The sequence below is a fragment of the Dromaius novaehollandiae genome, chromosome 21 (assembly GCF_036370855.1).
Source record: "Dromaius novaehollandiae isolate bDroNov1 chromosome 21, bDroNov1.hap1, whole genome shotgun sequence".
Lineage (NCBI taxonomy): Eukaryota > Metazoa > Chordata > Aves > Casuariiformes > Dromaiidae > Dromaius > Dromaius novaehollandiae.
The window spans coordinates 8,406,340-8,425,404 of record NC_088118.1 but is presented as its reverse complement, the minus strand read 5'-3'; the positions used below and the strand labels follow the sequence as shown (position 1 = coordinate 8,425,404).

The 19,065-nt window shown below is 64.8% G+C and overlaps 4 protein-coding genes across 5 annotated transcripts; 1 reads left to right on the top strand and 3 right to left on the bottom strand.

The window, feature by feature from the left end:
* Nucleotides 1-747: 747 nt before the first annotated feature.
* Nucleotides 748-3,829, bottom strand: EI24 (EI24 autophagy associated transmembrane protein). Its single transcript, XM_064524354.1, has 10 exons — nt 3,608-3,829; nt 3,381-3,523; nt 3,013-3,073; nt 2,300-2,366; nt 2,108-2,232; nt 1,803-1,922; nt 1,619-1,730; nt 1,383-1,494; nt 1,195-1,269; nt 748-1,117 (listed from the first exon to the last, which is right to left on the bottom strand). Exons 1-10 carry the CDS (start codon nt 3,647-3,649, stop codon nt 958-960), a joined length of 1,017 nt encoding a protein of 338 aa, XP_064380424.1. The 5' UTR covers nt 3,650-3,829; the 3' UTR covers nt 748-957.
* Nucleotides 3,830-4,778: 949 nt separating this feature from the next.
* On the bottom strand, nt 4,779-8,531 carry FOXRED1 (FAD dependent oxidoreductase domain containing 1). Of its 2 annotated transcripts, XM_064524352.1 has the most exons (11): nt 8,392-8,531; nt 6,672-6,865; nt 6,461-6,571; nt 6,263-6,381; nt 6,095-6,189; nt 5,916-6,017; nt 5,755-5,831; nt 5,542-5,669; nt 5,324-5,453; nt 5,145-5,249; nt 4,779-5,071 (listed from the first exon to the last, which is right to left on the bottom strand). In XM_064524352.1, exons 1-11 carry the CDS (start codon nt 8,495-8,497, stop codon nt 4,817-4,819), a joined length of 1,422 nt encoding a protein of 473 aa, XP_064380422.1. In that variant the 5' UTR covers nt 8,498-8,531; the 3' UTR covers nt 4,779-4,816. The 2 variants fall into 2 exon arrangements, with proteins under 2 accessions (XP_064380422.1, XP_064380423.1); XM_064524353.1 differs by lacking the exon at nt 6,672-6,865 and having other exon boundaries at nt 8,392-8,489.
* Nucleotides 8,532-8,535: 4 nt separating this feature from the next.
* On the top strand, nt 8,536-15,019 carry SRPRA (SRP receptor subunit alpha). The gene is made up of 14 exons (XM_064524351.1): nt 8,536-8,781; nt 9,086-9,169; nt 9,892-10,055; nt 10,197-10,357; nt 10,551-10,704; nt 11,465-11,618; nt 11,797-11,903; nt 12,104-12,222; nt 12,676-12,762; nt 12,872-13,044; nt 13,133-13,346; nt 13,420-13,583; nt 13,698-13,796; nt 14,237-15,019. The coding sequence occupies exons 1-14, from the start codon at nt 8,656-8,658 to the stop codon at nt 14,363-14,365; spliced, it is 1,935 nt and encodes a 644-aa protein (XP_064380421.1). The 5' UTR covers nt 8,536-8,655; the 3' UTR covers nt 14,366-15,019.
* A 1,063-nt stretch (nt 15,020-16,082) lies between these two features.
* Nucleotides 16,083-19,007, bottom strand: FAM118B (family with sequence similarity 118 member B). Its single transcript, XM_026097284.2, has 7 exons — nt 18,638-19,007; nt 18,205-18,457; nt 17,742-17,969; nt 17,061-17,189; nt 16,544-16,829; nt 16,314-16,373; nt 16,083-16,234 (listed from the first exon to the last, which is right to left on the bottom strand). The coding sequence occupies exons 1-7, from the start codon at nt 18,706-18,708 to the stop codon at nt 16,221-16,223; spliced, it is 1,041 nt and encodes a 346-aa protein (XP_025953069.1). The 5' UTR covers nt 18,709-19,007; the 3' UTR covers nt 16,083-16,220.
* Nucleotides 19,008-19,065: the final 58 nt, after the last annotated feature.

Below are 19,065 nucleotides of genomic sequence, written 5' to 3'. Positions count from 1 at the left end.
CTCCGGCGCCGCCGCCGCTCATTGGTGGCCGGGGAGGGGGGCGGGGCCGCGGCGGCGCCTTGCGATTGGAGGAGCGCGGCGGCGGCGGGCGGGCGGGCAAGGTCGGTTGAAGCGCGGAGCAGTGACGTGTCCGCCCGGGCTAAGGGTGCCCGAGGGGGCGGGGCGCATCACGTGGCCGGATGCGGAAGCGCGACGCGGAAGCGGACGGCGGCCGCCACGTGGGGAGGCGCCACGTGGGCGCCGCCATGGGGAAACCGAGGCAGCAGCGCGACGGCGCCTCTTCCCCAAGGGCCTTCGGAGGCTCCGCCCCGGGAAACCCCCCCCATCCTGCCCCCCCAAGAGACGGAATCACAACAAACTTGGCTTTTTCCTTTCTTTTTTTTATTCGGATTTAATATTTCAGTGTGAAAATACTAGAGAAAAGTCGGATCCGGAGACCGGCCGCAGTCCTGAAAAACCCAAGGGCTGCCGGAGCCGTGCCGCCATTCCCGCCCCGGTGTTCCCGCCCGCACACCGCTGCGCCGCCCCCCCTTAAAAATAAAAATTAAAGAAAAAAACAGAGGGGGAGGCGCGGTTTGGCCACACGCCCGGGCTGAGGCCGGCGGGCGCCGTTTTGGAGGCCGGGCGACCTCTCAGAAGCATCTAACCGCCGAAAAAAACGCAGTATGTTAAAAAAAAAAAAAAAAGCCCCCCCCCAGCAGCGTGGCCCTGCTTTCACGCCGCCCGAGCTGCTGTCCCACCGAAGCGGTTTCCCTTTGTGGTTGCGGGGCTTTTCCTCGGCTCCGCGAGAGGTTTAAAAACACCGAACGAGGACACAATTCTGTCCCCCTCCCCGCCCGGGGCAGCTCCGGCGCTGCTTTTTGGCGGGAATCACAGAAAAACCGCAACGCCGAAGCTGCCGGCGGAGGGGAAACGGCCTGAGGGGGAAGGGAAGGCGGGTGCCGGGGTTTGGGGGGGTCAGCGGCCTGGGGGGGCGGCGTGCTTGGCCGGGGAGGGCTGCGGGGAGGGCAGGCGCTCGGCGGAGGGGCCGCCCAGGGCCGCCTGCAGGTAGACGGTCTTGTGGAAGAGCCGGTTGCTGAGGAAAACCACCAGGGAGAAGAGGCGCAGCTGGAAGTGGCTGCAAGAGACGGCGGGAGCCCCTCATTGCGGCGCCGCGGCGGCACCCGGGGCTCCCCCCGCCGGTCTGATACTCACTATGCCTTGCCGGGCGTCCTCGCCTCGTTGGCGCTGATGATGAAGAGCGGGAAGAGGATGGAGAAGAGGCAGCCGCTGCGGGGGGGAAAGGACACCAGCTCCGCCAGCAGCACGGGAACATCCCGCGCTTCCCTCCGGGAACATCTCGGAGCAGGAGGAGCGGGCGGAAAGCCCACCGTGCCGCTCACCTGACGATGTAGGAGGACTGCATGGCGGTGAGGAAAGCCAGCGGCAGGCCGAAGCCGAAGTAGTAGGGCCAGTTCCGCTCGATGTTGGACAAGCGTTGGTGCATCTCGATTCCTGGCGGGGACAAAACCAGCCCGGGCGTCGCTTTTCGCGCGTCGGGAACGCGACGGAGCCGCGAGCGGAGGCAGCAGCGTCCCCCCGCGCTCCGCAGGGACGTCCCCACCTCCGCGGCGCTCACCCTTGTTGAACCAGCGGTACTCGAAGCAGTAGAGCGAGTAGAGCAGCGACATGTGGAGCAGGCCCACGAGCTGGCCCACGAGGTCGATGGGGAAGAGGCTCACGATCATGCCCTGCGGAGCGAGCGGTGCGTGAGGCGCGTCCCGGGGCCCCCCCGCCGCCACCTCCCCCCGCGGCCGCCTCACCTGGATGAGGAACAGCGCCTGCAGCAGCAGGTTGAACAACATGTCGGCGATGATCTTGCTGACGCTGGGGAAGGGGTGAGGCTTCCGGCCGGACACCTCGAAGGCAAGGTCAGCGATGTCCTGCGGGAGAAACGGCCCTCAGGGAGGCCCGAAAAGCAGTTAAGGGGGGAGAATCCATCACCCGCGGGCGGTCGCCCACTCTGAGCGCAGCCAAAGCTGTCTTGGGGGCAACTGCACGTTTTCTAAGGTCATTACGGGTAAAAATTTGCTTTTTTTTTCCTCATTCTGCCTCGAACACGACCCACCTGAAACCAGATGGCGTTGACGACCTTGCTGAGCACGAAGAGGGGCAGGACCCAGAGGGCGCCGAAGACGGAGGTGAGCAGGAACTCGAGCCACGACCAGACGTCGCCGTGCAGCGAGGGGTCGCCTGCGGGCGGGGGCGCGTCAGGGGGCGGCGGTGCCCCCCCCAGACCCCCCGCGGCGACGGGACTCACCAATGATGCGCGCCGTGAGCGACTGAAGCACCGGGATAAAGACTCGGTAAAAGAGGAAGAGGCTAAGCTGCGGGGGAAAGAAATAAGGGGTCTCGGGGAGGTTTCGGGCTCGTTCCTGGCGCTTCTCTCCGCTCTTTCTGCGGAGAAAGGCCAGTGTGTCTGAGCACGGCCTGGCGGAACCCCCCCCCAAAGCGGCATTTGGCGCGTAAATGGCTCCGCTTCACATAAAAGCGGAAGCCGTTCACGTGTCGTGACAGCAGGGGCTGATCCAAAGGCGGTGATATGGAAACGGAGCGCCGAGGGTGTCTAAACGCCACCAAAACCTACAACTCAACGTTTTCCTTACGACATCCCCGCGCCGGTTCCTTCCGCCTGCACGGGGCCAAGTGGGAAAACGGCGGCAGGGATTCATCAGGCTGAAATGCCTCCGCTCTGTTAAAAACGAGCCTCAAAAGCTGTAGTAAGGCCAAAGAAAGCATTAAGATATCAATATTCAACGTGATGAAGGAATATCCTGGCAGTGCCTGAGCAGGAGCTGAATATTTGGGTGAAGAACAGCCTCAAACACTTGGAAAATCAGTGTGGGATCAACGCACAGGTTTCCCGAGCGAGTGGAGCAGCTGTAAATCCCACACCGGGTCTCTCGACACAGGGACGGGGAAGCCCCGCTCTGGATTTCTCCAGTGAGCCAAGGCGCCGGAGCAGCCACTCACCCAGAAGACGCCGCCGTTCCAGGCGCAGCACTGGAAGATCCGGCTGACGATCCGCGGCTCGCTGCAAGGCAAGAGTGAGACGTGCGTCGGGGCTTCACTCCCGGCACCCAAACCTTGATTACTCCCCCAGAGCACGTTAAAATGGGGTAAAAACCCAGAAATAACTAATTTAGACGGAAAGCGCCTGGGGGTTGGTTATGACAAGCAAAGCGGGAGAAGCCGTGGGGGCCCGGGGAACCCCAGGGAAGGCCGGTGAGGGCCCCGCGGGGGGTTGATTTAACATATGGGGTGAGGGAAACGGGGCGGGGGGCGCCGGGGGGGCGGCTCGGTGCTGGAAGCCCCCAGCGCGGCGGATGCTGCCCGCTCACCCCTGGCGGGTCCTGTCGGCCTGGCCGCGGCGCTGGGCCGCGGCGCTGCCCGCCCGCCGCCGCCGCTGCTCCTCCCTCTTCTGCTGGATGCGGGCGTCGAGCCGGGCGATGGTGCAGATGCCCCACACGGAGTCCCGGACGCCCTGCGCGGAGCCGCCGCGTCAGGCCCGGCCCGGCCCGGGGGCCGCCCGGTGCGGGGGGGGGGAGAGGGGATGGACGGGACTCACCGTGCCCAGGTCGCGCAGGAAGGCCCTCGCGCTGCCCGCCATGGCGCCTCAGCGCCGCTCCCCGCCGCGGCGCGCGGGCGGCCGCCGAGCCCGGCGCGCTCTCATGGCGCGGCCCGGCCCCGCCGCCGCCGCCGCCTCGATGCGCTGCGCTCACCGGGCGCCGCCGCCCGCAACGCGCAGGCGCCGCCGCCGCGCCGCGCAGGCGCGCGGCCCCAGGCGCCGCACTGCGCATGCGTGTGTCCCGCTGCGCATGCGCGCACTCCCCCGGCCGCCCGGCTCCGCGCAGGCGCCATGTCCATTCGCCCGCCTAGCGCTGCGCTGCGCCGCGCCGCCAGGCGTCGCCCAAGGGCGCGGGGGCGCTGGAGGCGATTGGGAGCTGCTGGGGGGCAACTGGGGGGGCACTGGAAGAACTGGGGGGCACTGGGGGCAGGTGTGGGGCCTCTGGGGCGTGCTGGGGGCAACTGGGAGGCCACCGGGGCATTGAGGGCATCTAGGGGGCAGTGGGGGACACTGGGAGCAGCTGGGAGGGCACTGGAGACAGCTAGGGGGCATTGGGGGATACTGGGAGCAGCTGTAGGGACACTGGGAGCAGCTGGGGGGCACTAGGGTGGCACCGGGAGCAGCTGGGGGGCACTGGGGACAGCTGGGGGGCATTGGGGGACACTGGGAGCAGCTGGGGGGCACCAGGGGCAGCTGTAGGGGCACCAGGGTGGCACTGGGAGCAGCTGGGGGGCACTGGAGATAGCTGGGGGGGAGCTAGGGGCAGCTGTAGGGACACTGGGAGCAGCTGGGAGGCACCGAGGGCAGCTGTAGGGGCACCAGGAGGGCACTGGGAGCAGCTGGGGGGGCACTGAGGTGGCACTGGGAGCAGGTGGGGGGCACTGAGGACAGCTGGTGGGCACCAGGGGCAGCTGAGGGGCACCACGAGTAGCTGTAGGGGCACTGGGGTGGCACCAGGAGCAGGTGGGGGGCACTGGGAGCAGCCAGAGGGGCATTGGGGGGCACTGGGAGCAGGTGGGGGTGCAGAGAGAGCCACTGGGGGGAACTGGGAACAGCTGGGAGGCCCCGGGGGGGGCAGCAGGCAGCACAGGAGGCGATGGAGGCACCAGCCCTGAACCCATTCCCCCCTCGCATCCCCCCCAGTAACATGCTGGGGCCGTGACAACATGGCTGCAGGGGCCAAGCGCTTTATTCGGGGGCGGGGGGGGCTCAGACGATGCTGCTCTCGGGGGCGGGCTGGCGGGCGGGCAGGCGGGCGCAGGCGAGGCGGCGCAGGTCGAGGCTGCGGAAGCGGCCGGCGAGGAGCAGCTCGGCCAAGGCGCGCCCGGCCGCCGGCGCCTGCTGCAGCCCGTGCCCGCTGAAGCCCGCCGCCACGAGCAGGTTCCCCACGCCCGGCTGCTGCCCCAGCAGCCCGTTGCGGTCGAAGGTGTTGTAGTCGTAGTAGCCGGCCCAGGCGCTCCGCACCTGCCCCGCGGGACCAAACAGGGCGGTTTTCCCCCCAAAAATCGTGGCCGAGCGGCGGGAGGCGGGGGGTTACCTTGAGGGAGGCGAAGGCGGGCACCCGATGCGCCAGCTTGGGCCACACTTGCTCCTCGAAGAAGCTGTGATCCACCTCCAGGTCCCCGGTATCCGGCTCGTCCTCCTGCGTGGAGCAGGGAGGTGGGAACGCTGCTGTTCCCCCGCTCCCCGTGCCCCCCCCGGACCCCCCCCGCGCACCTCGGCGGGGCTGATGCTGCCCAGGTAGTTGCCGGCGATGCCGTCGCGGCGGAAGTAGGCGCCGGAGGTGTCCACCAGCAGCGGGCACTCCAGGCCGGGCCCCTCGGGGCAGTGCCACACGAAGACGAACCTGCCGGCGGGGGCTTGAACACCGGGGTTATTTTTTTTTTGGGGGGGGGGGGGTCCCATGCACCCCCCCCCCCCCCATCAGCACCCACCGTTTCCGGGGCTCCACGGGCAGCTCGGCACCGGCCAGGCGGGCCAGCTGGCCGGCCCAGGCGCCGGCGGCGTTCACCACGATGGCGCAGGCCACGGGCTGGTACTCGCGGCTGTCCGGAGCGTGGACCTGGGGGGGGGCACAACACGGCGGGGGGGCTGCCGAGGACGCCGGCGGCCGAGCCGCCCCGGCGGGGTGGGGGGGGACGACTTACGTTGACGTATTTGATGCGGGACACGGGCTCCGACTGCCCCTGCGCCGTCACCTCATTTTCAGAGGACATGACGAAAGCTGGGGAGGGAGATGAGGTGATGAGTGGTGACCCCGGTGGTTTTTTTTTGGGGGGGGGGGACACAAGGGGGGGGCTCCGCTCACATTTCACCTCGCCGACGCAGCTGTAGACGCCCAGGGACGTGGCTTTCCGCCGAAACGCGCCCAGCAGGGCCCAGGGGTCGAACCAGCCTTCGCCCTCCAGGCCTGGGCGAGAGGGCAAGATTGGGGGGCGCCCGCCGGCCCCCCCCCTTCAGCCCCCCCCCCAAGAAAAGCCCCCCTACCGTAGGAGGCCAAGGCGACGCCGTCCACGTTGACCCAGGGGAACTTCTCCTGCAGCTGGGCGGGTGACAGCAGGGCCACCTGCACCCCCTCCTCCCTGCGGGGAGGCCGGGGGGGTGGGACGGGCCCGGGGGGGGGATTTGAGGGGGGGGCCTGCGGGGGGGCCGCACCTCTGCACCCGCACGTTGTGCTCCAGCGTGGCGGCGCCCCGCTCCGACGCCAGGAACAGGTAGCCGGAGGGGTTGAACTGCAGGTCGATGGGGGGCTCATCCGGCACCCCCAGGTGCTCCTGTTGGGGGGGGGGGTCAGCGCCGTGGGGGGGGGGGTGCTGCCCCCCCAGCCCCCCCCCCCCCCCCAGGCCGACTCACGTTGATGGAGCGCAGGAAGGAGGCGGAGAAGCGGGACATGCGGATGTTTTCGGGCAGGGAGAACTGCTGCCGGATGCCGCCGATGGAGAGCACCGAGGAGGCGCGGGAGTACTGCGGGGGGGGCACCCAGGGGTGGGTGGCCGTGGGGGGGGGAGCACGGGGACCCCCCCAACGTGGCCTCACGGCGGGGGGGGGGGACACACACACTCACCGTGGGGTCGCGCTCCACCACCAGCACCCGCATGCCGCCGCGCCGCGGCCCCTCCAGCGCCTTGAGCCAGTAGGCGACGGCCCAGCCCAGCACGCCGCCCCCCACCACCACCACGTCGGCCTGCTCGGGCGGGGGGCGCCCCGGCCCCCCCCAGTGCCCCCCCGGCAGCCCGCGCTGCAGCGCCCGCCCCACCTCTGCCGGACGCACCGGGGGGGGGGGTCACCGCCGGGACGGGACCCCCCCGGCACCCCCTCCGGGCCCCCAAGGGCCACAGCGACTCCCCTGTGCCCCCCCGGTGCCCTAGGGACCCCCCCCCAGACCCCTATAGACTCCCCCGACCCCTATAGACCCCTCCCAGGCCCCTAGGGACCCCAGTGGCCCCCCCCCAATCCTTCTAGGACCCCCCAGTCTCCTATGAGCCCTGATCCCTCAAGGACCCCCCCCAGGTCCCCAATGCCCCCAAGGGTCCTCAAGCCCCCAGTGACTCCCCCCCCCAGGTCCCCAATGCCCTCAAGGGTCCTCAAGCCCCCAGTGACTCCCCCCCCCCAGGTCCCCAATGCCCCCAAGGGTCCCCAAATCCCCTAGGGGCCCCTGAGCCCCCAGTGCCCCCCCCAATCCTTCTGGGACCCCCCCAGTCTCCTATGAGCCCTGATCCATCAAGGACCCCCCCCAGGTCCCCAATGCCCCCAAGGGTCCTCAAGCCCCCAGTGACTCCCCCCCCCCAGGTCCCCAATGCCCCCAAGGGTCCCCAAATCTCCTAGGGGCCCCTGAGCCCCCAGTGCCCCCCCCAATCCTCCCATGACCCCCAGGGACCTCCCAGTCTCCTATAAGCCCTGATCACCCAAGGACCCCCCCCCCGGTCCCCCAGTGACCCCCCCCAAGTCCCTGAATCCCCCAAGGGCCCCTGAGCTCCTAGTGACCCCCCCACGTCCCCAGTGACCCCCCCAGGTCCCCAAATCCCCCAAGGGCCCCCGAGTCCCCAGTGACCCCCCCCAGGTCCCCAAATCCCCCAGGGACCCCTGAGCCCCCAGTGACCCCCCCCAGGTCCCTAGTTTCCCCCCAGGATCCCAAGGACCCCTGATCCACCAGTGTCCTCCCCAGGTCCCCAGTGCCCCCCCCCGGTCCCCGAATCCCCAAAGACCCCCTAGCCCCCAGTGACCCCCCCCCAGCTCCCCAATGCTCCTGTGACCCCCCCAGTGCCCAGGGACCCCCCCCCCAGTGCTCCGGGGACCCCCGCAGTCTCCTGTGACCCCCAAGTCCCCCAATCCCCCTGTCCCCAATGATCCCCCCCAGGTCCCCAAATCCCCCCGATCCCCCCCCAGTCCCCAATGACCCCCCAGTCCCCTATGACCTCCGATCCCCCAGCGCCCCCACATGTCCCCGAATGCCCCCCCAGGTCCCCAAACCCCCCGATCTCCCCCCCCAGTCCCCAATGCCCCCCCAGGTCCCCAAATCCCCCCGATCCCCCCCTAGTCCCCTATGACCCCTGATCCCCCAGCGCCCCCCCCAGTCCCCAATGCCCCCCCCAGGTACCCAAATCCCCCCGATCCCCCCCCCAATCCCCTATGACCCCTGATCCCTCAGTGCCCCCCCAGTCCCCAATGACCCCCCAGGTCCCCAAACCCCCCGATCTCCCCCCCCAGTCCCCAATGACCCCCAGGTCCCCAACCCCACCGAGCCCCCCCATGCCCCCCCCCGTGTCCCCCCCCCCCCCACTCACCGCCGAACAGGTCGGAGGCGCAGCGGGGGGACGGGCCCCCCCGCCGCGCGGCCCCCGCCCCCCCCCGCGGGCGCAGCGCGCGCCCCCAGCGCCCCCAGCGCAGCATGCCGCCTCGCCTCGCCCCGCCCCTTCCGCCCCGCCCGCCAATCCCCGCCCTCCCCCGACGGGCGGCCGCTTCCGGCGGAAGCGCGCGGCGGCAGTGCGACGTGTGCGCAGGCGGTGCCCGGCGCTGCCGCAGCCCGGCCCGGTGCCGCCGCTGCCGCCATGCTCGACTTCTTCACCATCTTCAGCAAGGGCGGCCTGGTGCTGTGGTGCTTCCAGGGCGTGCGCGGGCCCGCCGCCGCCGCCACCGCGCCCGTCAACGCCCTCATCCGCTCCGTCCTGCTCCAGGTGCCGCCGCCGCCGCCGGGGGGGTGGGGTGGGGGTGGGGGGCTGCGCCGGGCTGGGGCGGGCGGCACCACCTGACATGGCGGCGGGGGGGGGTGGGCGGATGGGCGGCACCACCTGACATGGCGGCGGGGGGAGGCTGGACCAACGGCCCTGGGGGGGGGGCGGGGGGCTGCACCAACGGCCCTGCGGGAGGTGGACTGAACCATTATGGGGGGGGGGTTGGGCTGGACCATTATGGGGGGGGTCACCCTGTCCTTGTGGGGGGGGCCGCCATTTTGGGTGGCTGACGGTGTCTCTCCCACAGGAGCGCGGCGGCAGCAACTCCTTCACCCATGAGGCGCTCACGCTCAAGTACAAGCTGGACAACCAGTTCGAGCTGGTCTTCGTGGTGAGCGGGCGCCTGTTTTTTCCTGAATTTCCCCCAAATGAGGGGCTCGGCCAGGCCGAGGCCCGGCCCTGGGGGCTTCCCGGCGTTTCGGGGATTCTCGTGTCGTTTCCCCCCACGGACAGGGTTTTGCAGTGCAACATGGCTCTGTTTTTAGTGACAAACTGCCCCAATTTGTCATGCTGCATCCTAATAAAATACAATAGGGTTAAAACTTCAGCACTGAAACTCAGAAGAAAACATACAGACCGTTAATCCTAATAAAACCCCGGCACAGAGCAGTAACGTGGGAGCTCGGTTTGACCGTATCTATTTAGAAAACCAGAAACACCCAATTTTTCCTCCTTTAGCACGTATTCTATCGATTTTCTCTTCAGATTTTCTCTATCTTATTTCTGAATTCAACCAACCTTCAGCGCATCTTCATTGCTCTGAAACAGTCAGCCCGTTTTTAGCGGTGTCACCTTTAACGCAAAGCTCTGCTGTGTGCTACGTTTCTTTTTTGAGGGCGTATTAAAAGCTCGGGAGATCAGATTAGAAATCATAGCCTGCAGCCTCACGCATCGTCTGATCGCTGAAATTAAAGAGCTTCACATCAAACGTGTGACATCCAGGAAAGCTCGTTGCTTCCTCCCCACTGACGAGATAGCGCAATTAATTAAATTCCCCAGTGCAGTTGTGTGCGTGCCGCTGGCTGAAGCGCGTCTCGTTATGCTGCTGCGCAGGTGGGCTTCCAGAAGATCCTGACGCTAACCTACGTGGACAAGCTGATAGACGATGTGCACAAGGAGTTCAGGGATAAATACCGCAACGAGTTCCAGCAGAAGGGCGCCCTGGGCCTCCTAAACGGCACCTTTGATTTCAAGGATGACTTTTTGCGTCTGCTCCGGTAACGAGGCTCCCTGCCCCGGGGAAATCTCAGGGTGGGATCAAACCGGGTTGGGCTGGGTTTGACCTTTTGGGGGCTTTGAGCCGCTGTGCGGAGCAGAGGCGGTTTGGGGGACGGAGCTGACGGGCTGCCTCTCCGCAGGGAGGCAGAGGAGAGCAGCAAAGTCCGAGCTCCCACTGTCATGAAGACATTTGAGCAGTCGATGAAGTCTCAGAAGACCGTCAAGTGCATGATAGAAACCCGCGGGGAGAAGCCGAAGGAGAAAGCCAAGAACAAGAAGAACAAAGGTTCCAAAAAGGAGGGTGAGTTGAGGGGAAGCGTAAATAAGAGTGAAATAAATAAGCCAGAGCTCTGAAACGCGGGCCAGGTGCCCCCAGCTGTCCTGGGCCTCTCGGCAGAAGCCGAGACAGCACTGGCCACGGCACGGTGCAGCCTCGCAGTCACTGAGCCCAGCTCAAGTGCCGCGTAAAGGCTGACGGGGGCTGTTTCGTCCAGGAACCGAAGCCATTACGGCATCCGGCAAAGCGGCCACAGGTGACAAGCAGCCCTCCGCAGCTGGGGACAAGGAAGAGCTGACCAAGGACGAGATACTGCAGAAGAACCGGGAGGAGTTCTTCAAGAGACACATGAAAGCAGGAGAGAAGTCGAGGTGGGTAAGGGGGACGGCTCCGTCCTTGGCAGCGGTCGATTTGCCCATGTTTGGAACCAGCCCTTGGGGGTTTGCGTGGAGAAGACTGGTGGAAACGACGCTTTCTGCCATCTCTGTGATCTCCAAGCCCCCGTTTCCTATGGTGATCTCTGTAAATTAGTTGTCCCAGTCATCAGACCATGCTCGTGATATCATTTTGAGTTCAAAGCTTCAGTAAGGATTTCTGTCTGAAACTGAGATTATTGGTCGCTACTTCTGGGGCTCTATTAATCTAGATGTTCTAGATAATCTAGATATAATCTAGATTTAAGACTGGATATTTAGCCTTCAGAGTTATATCCCTCTGTGCCTGCTGTTTGCTAGAAAGAAGGGGAGATGGCCTGCTCGGGATTGCTGGTGGGATGAAACGGTCCGGTCTCTTCCCCCAGAAACCCGGCAATGCCGAGCGTGCCCGGGAGCGCCGCGGTGCCGGCCCCGGCTGCCAAGCATGTGGACGCGGAGCTTGCCGTGGCGGGCCGTGGCGCGAGCAAAGGGCAGCGGGCTTGGGCGCCTGGCTGGGGCGAAAGCAGCCTGCATCGAGCCTGATCAAGGATTAAAGTTCAGATAAATAAACTCTGTGGAGATTTGGAATCGGCCAGGTTTAACCTTAATGTTGACCTTTCTGATCGAAATCTGGGCTCTTAAACTTCAGGGTTTTCAAGGCGATCTTTGCTCCTTCTTGATTATGTCGGACAAAATGTGTTTTTGCTCTTTCTTCCAGCAAGTCTCCGAAGCCTGAGGCTCAGAAGGAGAAGGGGAAGAAACCCCGCGTGTGGGATCTGGGGAACTCTAATGCCAAAGTACTCGATTACAGTAACTCCACTACCAACGGAAGCTCGGAGGCTTCTCCCGCCGAGGAGTTCGACCCCGATGCGGTAAGGGAATTTGGGATGCTCTGTCGGCGTGGGGGTGTTGTTCCTGGATCAGCCCGGTCTCCGCGGCTGGCTGGGAAAGTGCTGTTATCTAGGATCACAGCTCCCACCCGCTTCCCGAGAAGCTGCGGCTTCTCTGCGAAGCAGCTACAGCTGCTCAGCGCGCGTCTTTCCCTCGCAGGCCCTGGGGGATCGCAACCGGGAGCCCGGCCGCCTCTACGACCTCGAATACGAGAGCGACGAAGAGCCTGAGGAGGAGAAGGTCATCCAGAACCCTTCGAAACCAAGGTGAGGGCTCTCGCAGCCCCCCATCGCCGCACACTCCTTGCTTTCTCTCCCAAAACTCATCTCCCAGTCTAACCAGTTTGTAATGCAGCGGAGAAAAATAGTGTTTCTGCTGTATTATGGGCTCTTTCTGCGTCTCGCTGTTGCGTGCTTCGTGCAGTTTGCTCCTCGCGCGTGAAGGTAACGGCTCTGCTTCTCTGCAGCGCGAAGAAGGGTGGCCTGGGAGGTATGTTTGGCATGCTGAAGGGCCTGGTGGGATCCAAGAGCCTGACGAGAGAGGACATGGACCCGGTGCTGGAGAAGATGAAGGATCACCTGATTGGTGCGTCTGGAATACGCTGGGAACGTTTTAGGCTGTGGGAAAAGGGGCGTTAGATCCTTCTAGAGGAAGGAACTCTTCTGAGTTGATCCCCAAGTCCTTGCGCTGCTTCAGATGGGCTCCAGAGTGGGTGGCGCTGAAGATTTGGGCAGCTCTTGTTCACCCATGGTGCAGCAGGTTCCTGCCTCGCATCTGGGGGGTCCTCAGCAGCACAGAAACAAGCCAAGGGAGGACAGCAGTGGTGTCTTGCTGGGCTGCGGGTCCCGTTTAGGCTATCCTGTAGTTTGGGATGCTCTGAAGGAACATCTGAGCTAGTCTGATGGGGATCCTGCAACGCCGTCTCCATCCCTCTCCTTCCCTTGACCCACCGAGCTCCTGGGGCCCAGCGGGACCCCGCCACGTCCCGTGCGTGGACCTCACCCGGCAGCGCTAACCCCGCTCTCCTCCTCCTCGCAGCGAAAAACGTGGCGGCTGAGATCGCGGTCCAGCTCTGCGAGTCGGTGGCCAAGAAACTGGAAGGCAAAGTGATGGGAACGTTCACCAGTAAGTGGCCGCGCTGCGCTGTGTCTCCGTCTGACGCGGCTCACGCGAGTCCCCCCGTGTCCCCGGCGCTCGCGGTCGTGACGGGTTGTTTCCGCTTCCTCTCTCCCAGCGGTGACCTCGACGGTGAAGCAGGCGCTGCAGGAGGCCCTGGTGCAGATCCTGCAGCCCCAGCGCCGCGTGGACGTCCTGCGGGACGTCATGGACGCCCAGCGCCAGCACCGCCCTTACGTGGTCACCTTCTGCGGCGTCAACGGCGTCGGCAAGTCCACCAACCTGGCCAAGGTGGGGGGCGGCGCGGCCGGGGCCGGCGCGCGAGGCGGCGGGGGGCGTTTCGGCGGGCGCGGCGGTGACGGGGCGCTGCCGCCCGCAGATCTCCTTCTGGCTGATCGAGAACGGCTTCAGCGTCCTGATCGCCGCCTGCGACACCTTCCGCGCCGGGGCGGTGGAGCAGCTCCGCACGCACACCCGCCGCCTCAACGCGCTGCACCCGCCGGAGAGCCACGGCGGGCGGGCCATGGTGCAGCTCTACGAGAAGGGCTACGGCAAGGACGCCGCCGGCATCGCCATGGAGGCCATCTCCTACGGTGGGTCGCCGCGGGCGCCGTCCCGGGGGAGCCGCGGGTGTTCTCCCGCTCACGCCGCCTCCCCGCTCCCCAGCTCGTAACCAGGGCTTCGACGTGGTCCTGGTGGACACCGCCGGCCGCATGCAGGACAATGCGCCCTTGATGACGGCCCTGGCCAAGCTCATCGCCGTCAATGCTCCGGACCTGGTGCTGTTCGTCGGGGAAGCTCTGGTGGGCAACGAGGCCGTGGATCAGCTGGTGAGCGCCAGGAATTCGTTCCCCGAACCCAAAGACGGGATGAGGGCGGACACTGAGGGTTTCACACCGCAGCCCCATCACAAACGCGTTTCCTGGGCACGTTTTCTTCCCCAGGTGAAGTTCAACAAGGCCCTGGCTGATCACTCCATGGCCCAGACGCCGCGGCTCATCGACGGCATCGTGCTCACCAAGTTCGACACCATCGATGACAAGGTGAGGCGGCCGTTTCGTCACCCGGGGGGTCTCTTTCTTCTCGCACAGAGCTTCCCGCGGGTGGCAGGAGGGGCAGGGGCCGAGCGAGCCAAGGTGGGTGGCTCGGCCGCGGTCCTCTGCCTCCCCCTGCACCTGAGCCACTTAAAATGGAGCAGACTGACCCAATTTCCGCACGCGCGGAAAGACGGCTGCGCGCTCTTCCCGTTTGCCTGTGTTATTGCAGTAGGGAAACAAAACTGGGATCAGGCAGCTATGGGAAGGGGGATGAGGCTGAACGTTTGACCACTCCCTCAGCGTGGTCCCCCAAGGAGATAAGGCTGGAATTGCTGCGGCAAGCGCATCCCACGCAGCCCGGGGGGACACGTACCGCAAATTATGCTCAACGCCTGTGTTAAAAGCCTTCCAGAATGACTGTAGCATAAAACGCTTGTTGCCGGCAGGTCGGTGCCGCCATCTCCATGACCTACATCACGAGCAAGCCCATCGTCTTCGTCGGTACTGGACAAACCTACTGTGATCTGCGTAGCCTTAACGCCAAGGCGGTGGTGGCGGCGCTCATGAAGGCCTAACGCCGATTATCGCACCAAATCGCTGTTTGCGGATGTCTCGGGAGAACATGCTTTACCCTGCGACCGACTGTAGTCTTTCCCGCGTAGCGCGAGGCAGAGAGAAGGGCCGCCGGGGCGGGGGGCCGCCAGGGGAGGAGGAGGTGGCGTGATCGTGTTGTGCTTACTCCCGCCAGCTCCGTGCTCCTGCCGTATTTATTGACTATAGTTTATTTTTGGATAAAACCTGTCTCCTCCAGCTGGAGCGCTCGTACGGGCCCTTCCCCTGGGTTCCTCCATTCTGCCGAGCGACTCGGCCTCCTTCGGAGCTTTGTACTGTTCGTACCGGCCTCCGCGGGGCGATCCGAGGGTCGGGAGCGGCTCGTGGCCCCGCTGCGCGGTACGAACAATCCTCCGCGCCGTTGCCTGCCCCCGCGTACGCTCGACGGCGCTGGCAAAGAGAGAAAAAATCCCTGGGAGGCGGCGGCCGCTTGCTGCTTCCCTGCGCCCTCCTCGCCCTCGAGTGCCTCTTGATCCCGGTCTCAAGTGCTACGTCGGATAATACCAAACTTGTGCCGTGTCGTGTAGCTCCGTATCGCAGATGTGCTCTAGTGCAATAAACTGAACGCTGTCTGCTCCAAGAGACATAATTTATATAAATAAACTTGGTAATTTGTTTTTTCTGCGTATAACTAACTTGCCTGCAGCAAGGACGTGTTTCCTCCTCGGCGGGGTGCCGGGCTCCTGCCTTGTCTGCGGTGTGCAACGGTCTAAGTCCACATGGTCCGTATAAAACACTTAAGGTGGAATATAAATCAAACGCCAGACACGAGGGAATAACGGATCAGGCCTTTAATACAAGCTCTAACATACAAAATACTGTACAGTATAAAGAAAGGGCTAGAAAACTAGAGCTTCAAGTAAAAAAAAAAACCTGCTCGAGTCCCATTTTTTAGTTGAAAGTACAGAATACAAAAGCGCTAAGTGTGTTATTAGAGGCGGCTGGGGACAGCCTTGATTTAAATAAAAAAGAATGATATCAAACCAGGCATCATGTGTCGCGGCCCGAAGGGAGTCGTTCAGCACGACCTCCCTTCCGTTGGGGCCAAACGACCAAGTTTGTGATGCCCTTGGACTGAATTAAGGTGAAACAACACCAGCCAACCAGTTTTAAGATTTATTAACACAAAGATATTCAACAAAAGAGTGAAAAAGAGAGGGGAGAGAGAGAGAGCGCGAAAGAAAAGATATCACCACCCGCGGATCCAGCGTTGTCCTGTTGGTCCTTTTTCTTTCGGGAGTTTCGGCGGCGGGGGGCAGAGGCAGGAAGCTCCTGTCTGGTTCCGCTGACTCCGCTCGAGTTCTTCAGTCGTCGCAAGCAAGCCCCCCCCCCATTCACACAGTCTGCAGTTTTTATAGGTTTTTGCCCCGCTCTGGGAGGTGCTTCCTCGCTTCCCATGCAGATTAGCTGTCACGCGCAGTCCGCCCTCTCGGACCCTTCCAGAAACGGGCTGGGGGTATCTGGGGGTCTCCTCCTCATGCGCAGATGGCAAAAGAGTATGTGCGGTCCGTGCCCTAGAGATGACCTTCTGCCCTTTTCGCACCCTTTTTCCCCCGTGCAGGTGCACGAGGTGGTTCACCTCGCAGACGGCTCCTGGGGGTGCCGGCACGGCGTTGCCCGAGGCGCCTCGGCAGCGGCGGCTTTGCAGCAGCAGCAGCAACGTCGAGACAAAACCGCATGGAGAGAACCGGTTCTCTACATCATGTGAAGAGGCTCTGCCCTGGCCTCGCCGGTGCCGGGCGCTGGAGGGGCTCCACAACTGGCTCCCCCGGAGGCACCGGCTTGGGCTCGTCCTGGGGAGCAGCCGGGTCCCGGGGCTCAGCTGCTGCAGCCTGCGGGGAATGAAAGGCCCTTTGGAAGCTGCTTCCCCTCCCTGGCGCCGGAGCCGCCGCGCGCGCGGGGCCGCCTTACCTCTCGCCTCGGCGCGGGCGGCCGCGGGGCCGTTGAGCTGCTGCCCCTCTCTGGGCGCGCCTGGGGGAGAGCGGAGGGGGACGTCCCCGCGCCCCTCCGCGGGGAAACAAAACAGAAAAGGCTTAACGACACAACACAACGCAGAGAAAAGGGAGGTGTTATTCTACCCGCGCTCAGCTCGCGCGCCGGGATCCCCAAGACGCGCGCGACGCGGCCAGCGGCCCCCATACCTGCTTGGCCCCGGGTGGCGACCTCGCTCGCCAGCCTCTCGAAGTACTCGGGCAGGTCCGTGTACTCGTCGCCGTAGGAAATCACCTTGATGCCTTTGTCCAGCATGTTCTCGCGGAGCTTCTTGAACTCGTCCACGTCTCCCCGCCGCACGAGCATGAAGTGCTCCAGGTCCGACTTGTGCTTCATGGCCTCCAAGAACAGCGCCTGAAACGTGGTGTCGTCCACGGTCCAGCCGCAGCCCAGGAACAGGAACGACTTGGTTTCGTACAGCTTCTGGATCTCCCGCTTGGAGGAGGAAAGGCGTTTTTAGGAAGGGTGGGTGTCCCCCGAGCTTCCCCAGGGCGCAACGCTCGGCCGGTGAGGGACAGCCAGGTCCGGCTGGAAAACCGAGCGGCACCGGGAATGGGAGCATCGCTTTCTGCGCGCTGTTCCTGCAGCACGCGGTGGATTTCCGCTCGTTTCCGCGCCCGGCGCCCGACCCGTGCACGCCCCGCCTCCGAGCCGCGGCCGCCTCACCATCACCTCGGTGTTGCGCAGCACGTTCTGGTAGCCGGCCGGGTGCAGCACGATGCCGCTGGGGTTCGTGTAAACGCCGTGGATGTGCAGCACGCTCAGCTTCCTCTTCTCCTGCGCCCACTCCAGCACCTGCACCAAGCAAACGCCCCGGGGACCTCAGCACGCCGCCGAGGCCGCCTCCACGGGATCCCGGCCCGAGGGCGCTCTCCACCGCCGGCCCGCATCTCCTGCTCCAGGACCCGCTTCCTACCTCCTCCGCTTTCCGAATACGCGCTGTTAAAAATTTTTGGAGAAGCTTTGCAGCTTCTTCTTCGGGTTTCGCTGTACCTGCTCGAGAGAGGACGAGGGCAGCAGCCTGTGCTGCCGCTGAGGGAAGGAGGCTGACCCAGAGTGCTGCACCCAGCGGGGAAAAAGGAGGAGAAAACTCCAAATATTATTTCAGCACGTTTCTCAGGTCTACAAAGTTTATTCTTCAGCTGCTCTAGTCTGAGAAGAGACTTTAGCAGCAGAACTACAAGAGAAATCGAAATAACAAATAGAAAAAGGACACGCTGACACGAAAAAGCCGCAGCATAACGAGGAAGCGGGTCAGAAGGCGGGCGGTGGAAGAGCCACGGCGCCGGACAGTCCGACCTTGTACCAGCTCGGCCCCGACAATAAAAACCCACCTGCTTTACTCACCTTCTTCTCATCGGTGAGGTCGAGGGACTCCAGGTGCTTCCCCTGGTGGGCCGCGTACAGCTCCAGCAGGTTGTCGAAGTTGGTGGTCAGCACCAGCGCCCCGTTCTCCATCAGGTGGAGCACGGACTGCAGCAGCTGCTTCCCCGAGTCCTCCATCTTGGACTCCAGGTTGTCAAACACCTCGTACAAACAGTCTTTGAAAAACGTCGAGTGGATGTTGCTCGTGCGCTGGGAGGGGGAGGGAGGGCGAGGTCAGAGCCCGGCTTCTCGCGATACTTCACGCAAAAGGAACGTGCGACAACCCCACGCACGCTTCTCCAAGAGCTCTGCAAGGCTACAGGAGACATCGGGCACTCCCTCGGCTCTCAGGGGGTGCCGGAGGACCGAATTATTCCCGAAAGCCAAACGCTACGCTCAGGCGGGACACTGGGATGGTCACGTCCAGCGCGACAAGCGTACTCACCGGAGACAGCTTCTGGATGAGGTCGTGGGCGACGTGGACCAGGTTCTTGTCTTCGTGCAGACACTTCTGGAACCTTCTGCTCTCTTCGTCTTCCAGCAGATCGAAGTCGATAGCAGCATCCAGCAGGGCCTGGATTAGCCCTTTCCACGACTGCAGCGCCGGGACCCGGGGAGCCACCGCCGCGCTGATTCCCGTGCCGATCACCAGAACGAGCTCCCGGGGCTTCTTGGTTTTCAGGCTCGGCAGCAGCTTCCTGCAAGGGGAGGAAGCGCAAATGGTAGCGGCAGAAACTGAAGGAGGCCTCGTCGAAATCTTTCGATCTGCAGACATGTGATGTTTGGCAAGAACGGGAAGGGCAACGGACACCGTTGCTGCGGGACGATCGCCGCGGGTCTGTGCCGCGCCGCTCTCTCCGAAGGGGAGTTAAAGTTACCTGGGCTTTTTGGCGGGCGGCAGCCCGTCCTCCAGCGGCGCCTCCTCGCCCGGGCTCCCCGTGGACGCCATCCGGCCCTGCGGCGCACGGAGCCACCGGGAGCTCGTCACCGCGCTGAGACTCGCGGTGCCGGTTTGGGGGCGCCCCGCCAGCGCGGACGCCGCTGCGGCGTCTACGCGACTCTGTAGCGGCGGTTGGAAACCGGCCGCTCCCCTCGCGGCCCCCGCGTCGCCCTGGCAACGGCCCCGCCGTCGCCCCGGCAACGCCGCGCGCCCCCCGCCCGCACCTGGCGCCGCCGCGCGCGCACGGCCCCCACGCGGAAACGCCCCGACCGCCGCCGGCCCGCGCAGGCGCGTTGCGGCCGCCCCGCCTCCCTCCTCGCCCCGCCCCGCCCCGCCGCGCGCCCATTGGCTCCCCCCCCCCACATT

Coding starts and splice junctions, on each gene's coding strand:
- FAM118B (XM_026097284.2), bottom strand. CDS start 18,708: ATGGCGTCCACGGGGAGCCCGGGCGAGGAGGCGCCGCTGGAGGACGGG. Junction 17,970..18,204: donor TCATCCAGAAGCTGTCTCCG/GTGAGTACGCTT, acceptor TCCCCCTCCCAG/CGCACGAGCAACATCCACTC. Junction 16,374..16,543: donor CGCCACCCGGGGCCAAGCAG/GTATGGGGGCCG, acceptor GCTCTCCCCCAG/GCGCGCCCAGAGAGGGGCAG.
- EI24 (XM_064524354.1), bottom strand. CDS start 3,649: ATGGCGGGCAGCGCGAGGGCCTTCCTGCGCGACCTGGGCACG. Junction 3,074..3,380: donor GCCGACAGGACCCGCCAGGG/GTGAGCGGGCAG, acceptor CTTGCCTTGCAG/CGAGCCGCGGATCGTCAGCC. Junction 1,495..1,618: donor GTACCGCTGGTTCAACAAGG/GTGAGCGCCGCG, acceptor TGTCCCCGCCAG/GAATCGAGATGCACCAACGC.
- FOXRED1 (XM_064524352.1), bottom strand. CDS start 8,497: ATGCTGCGCTGGGGGCGCTGGGGGCGCGCGCTGCGCCCGCGGGGGGGG. Junction 6,382..6,460: donor CCTTCCTGCGCTCCATCAAC/GTGAGTCGGCCT, acceptor CCCCCCCAACAG/GAGCACCTGGGGGTGCCGGA. Junction 5,454..5,541: donor CCCGTGGAGCCCCGGAAACG/GTGGGTGCTGAT, acceptor CCCCGCCGGCAG/GTTCGTCTTCGTGTGGCACT.
- SRPRA (XM_064524351.1), top strand. CDS start 8,656: ATGCTCGACTTCTTCACCATCTTCAGCAAGGGCGGCCTGGTGCTGTGG. Junction 12,763..12,871: donor AGTGATGGGAACGTTCACCA/GTAAGTGGCCGC, acceptor CCTCTCTCCCAG/CGGTGACCTCGACGGTGAAG. Junction 13,797..14,236: donor TCGACACCATCGATGACAAG/GTGAGGCGGCCG, acceptor TGTTGCCGGCAG/GTCGGTGCCGCCATCTCCAT.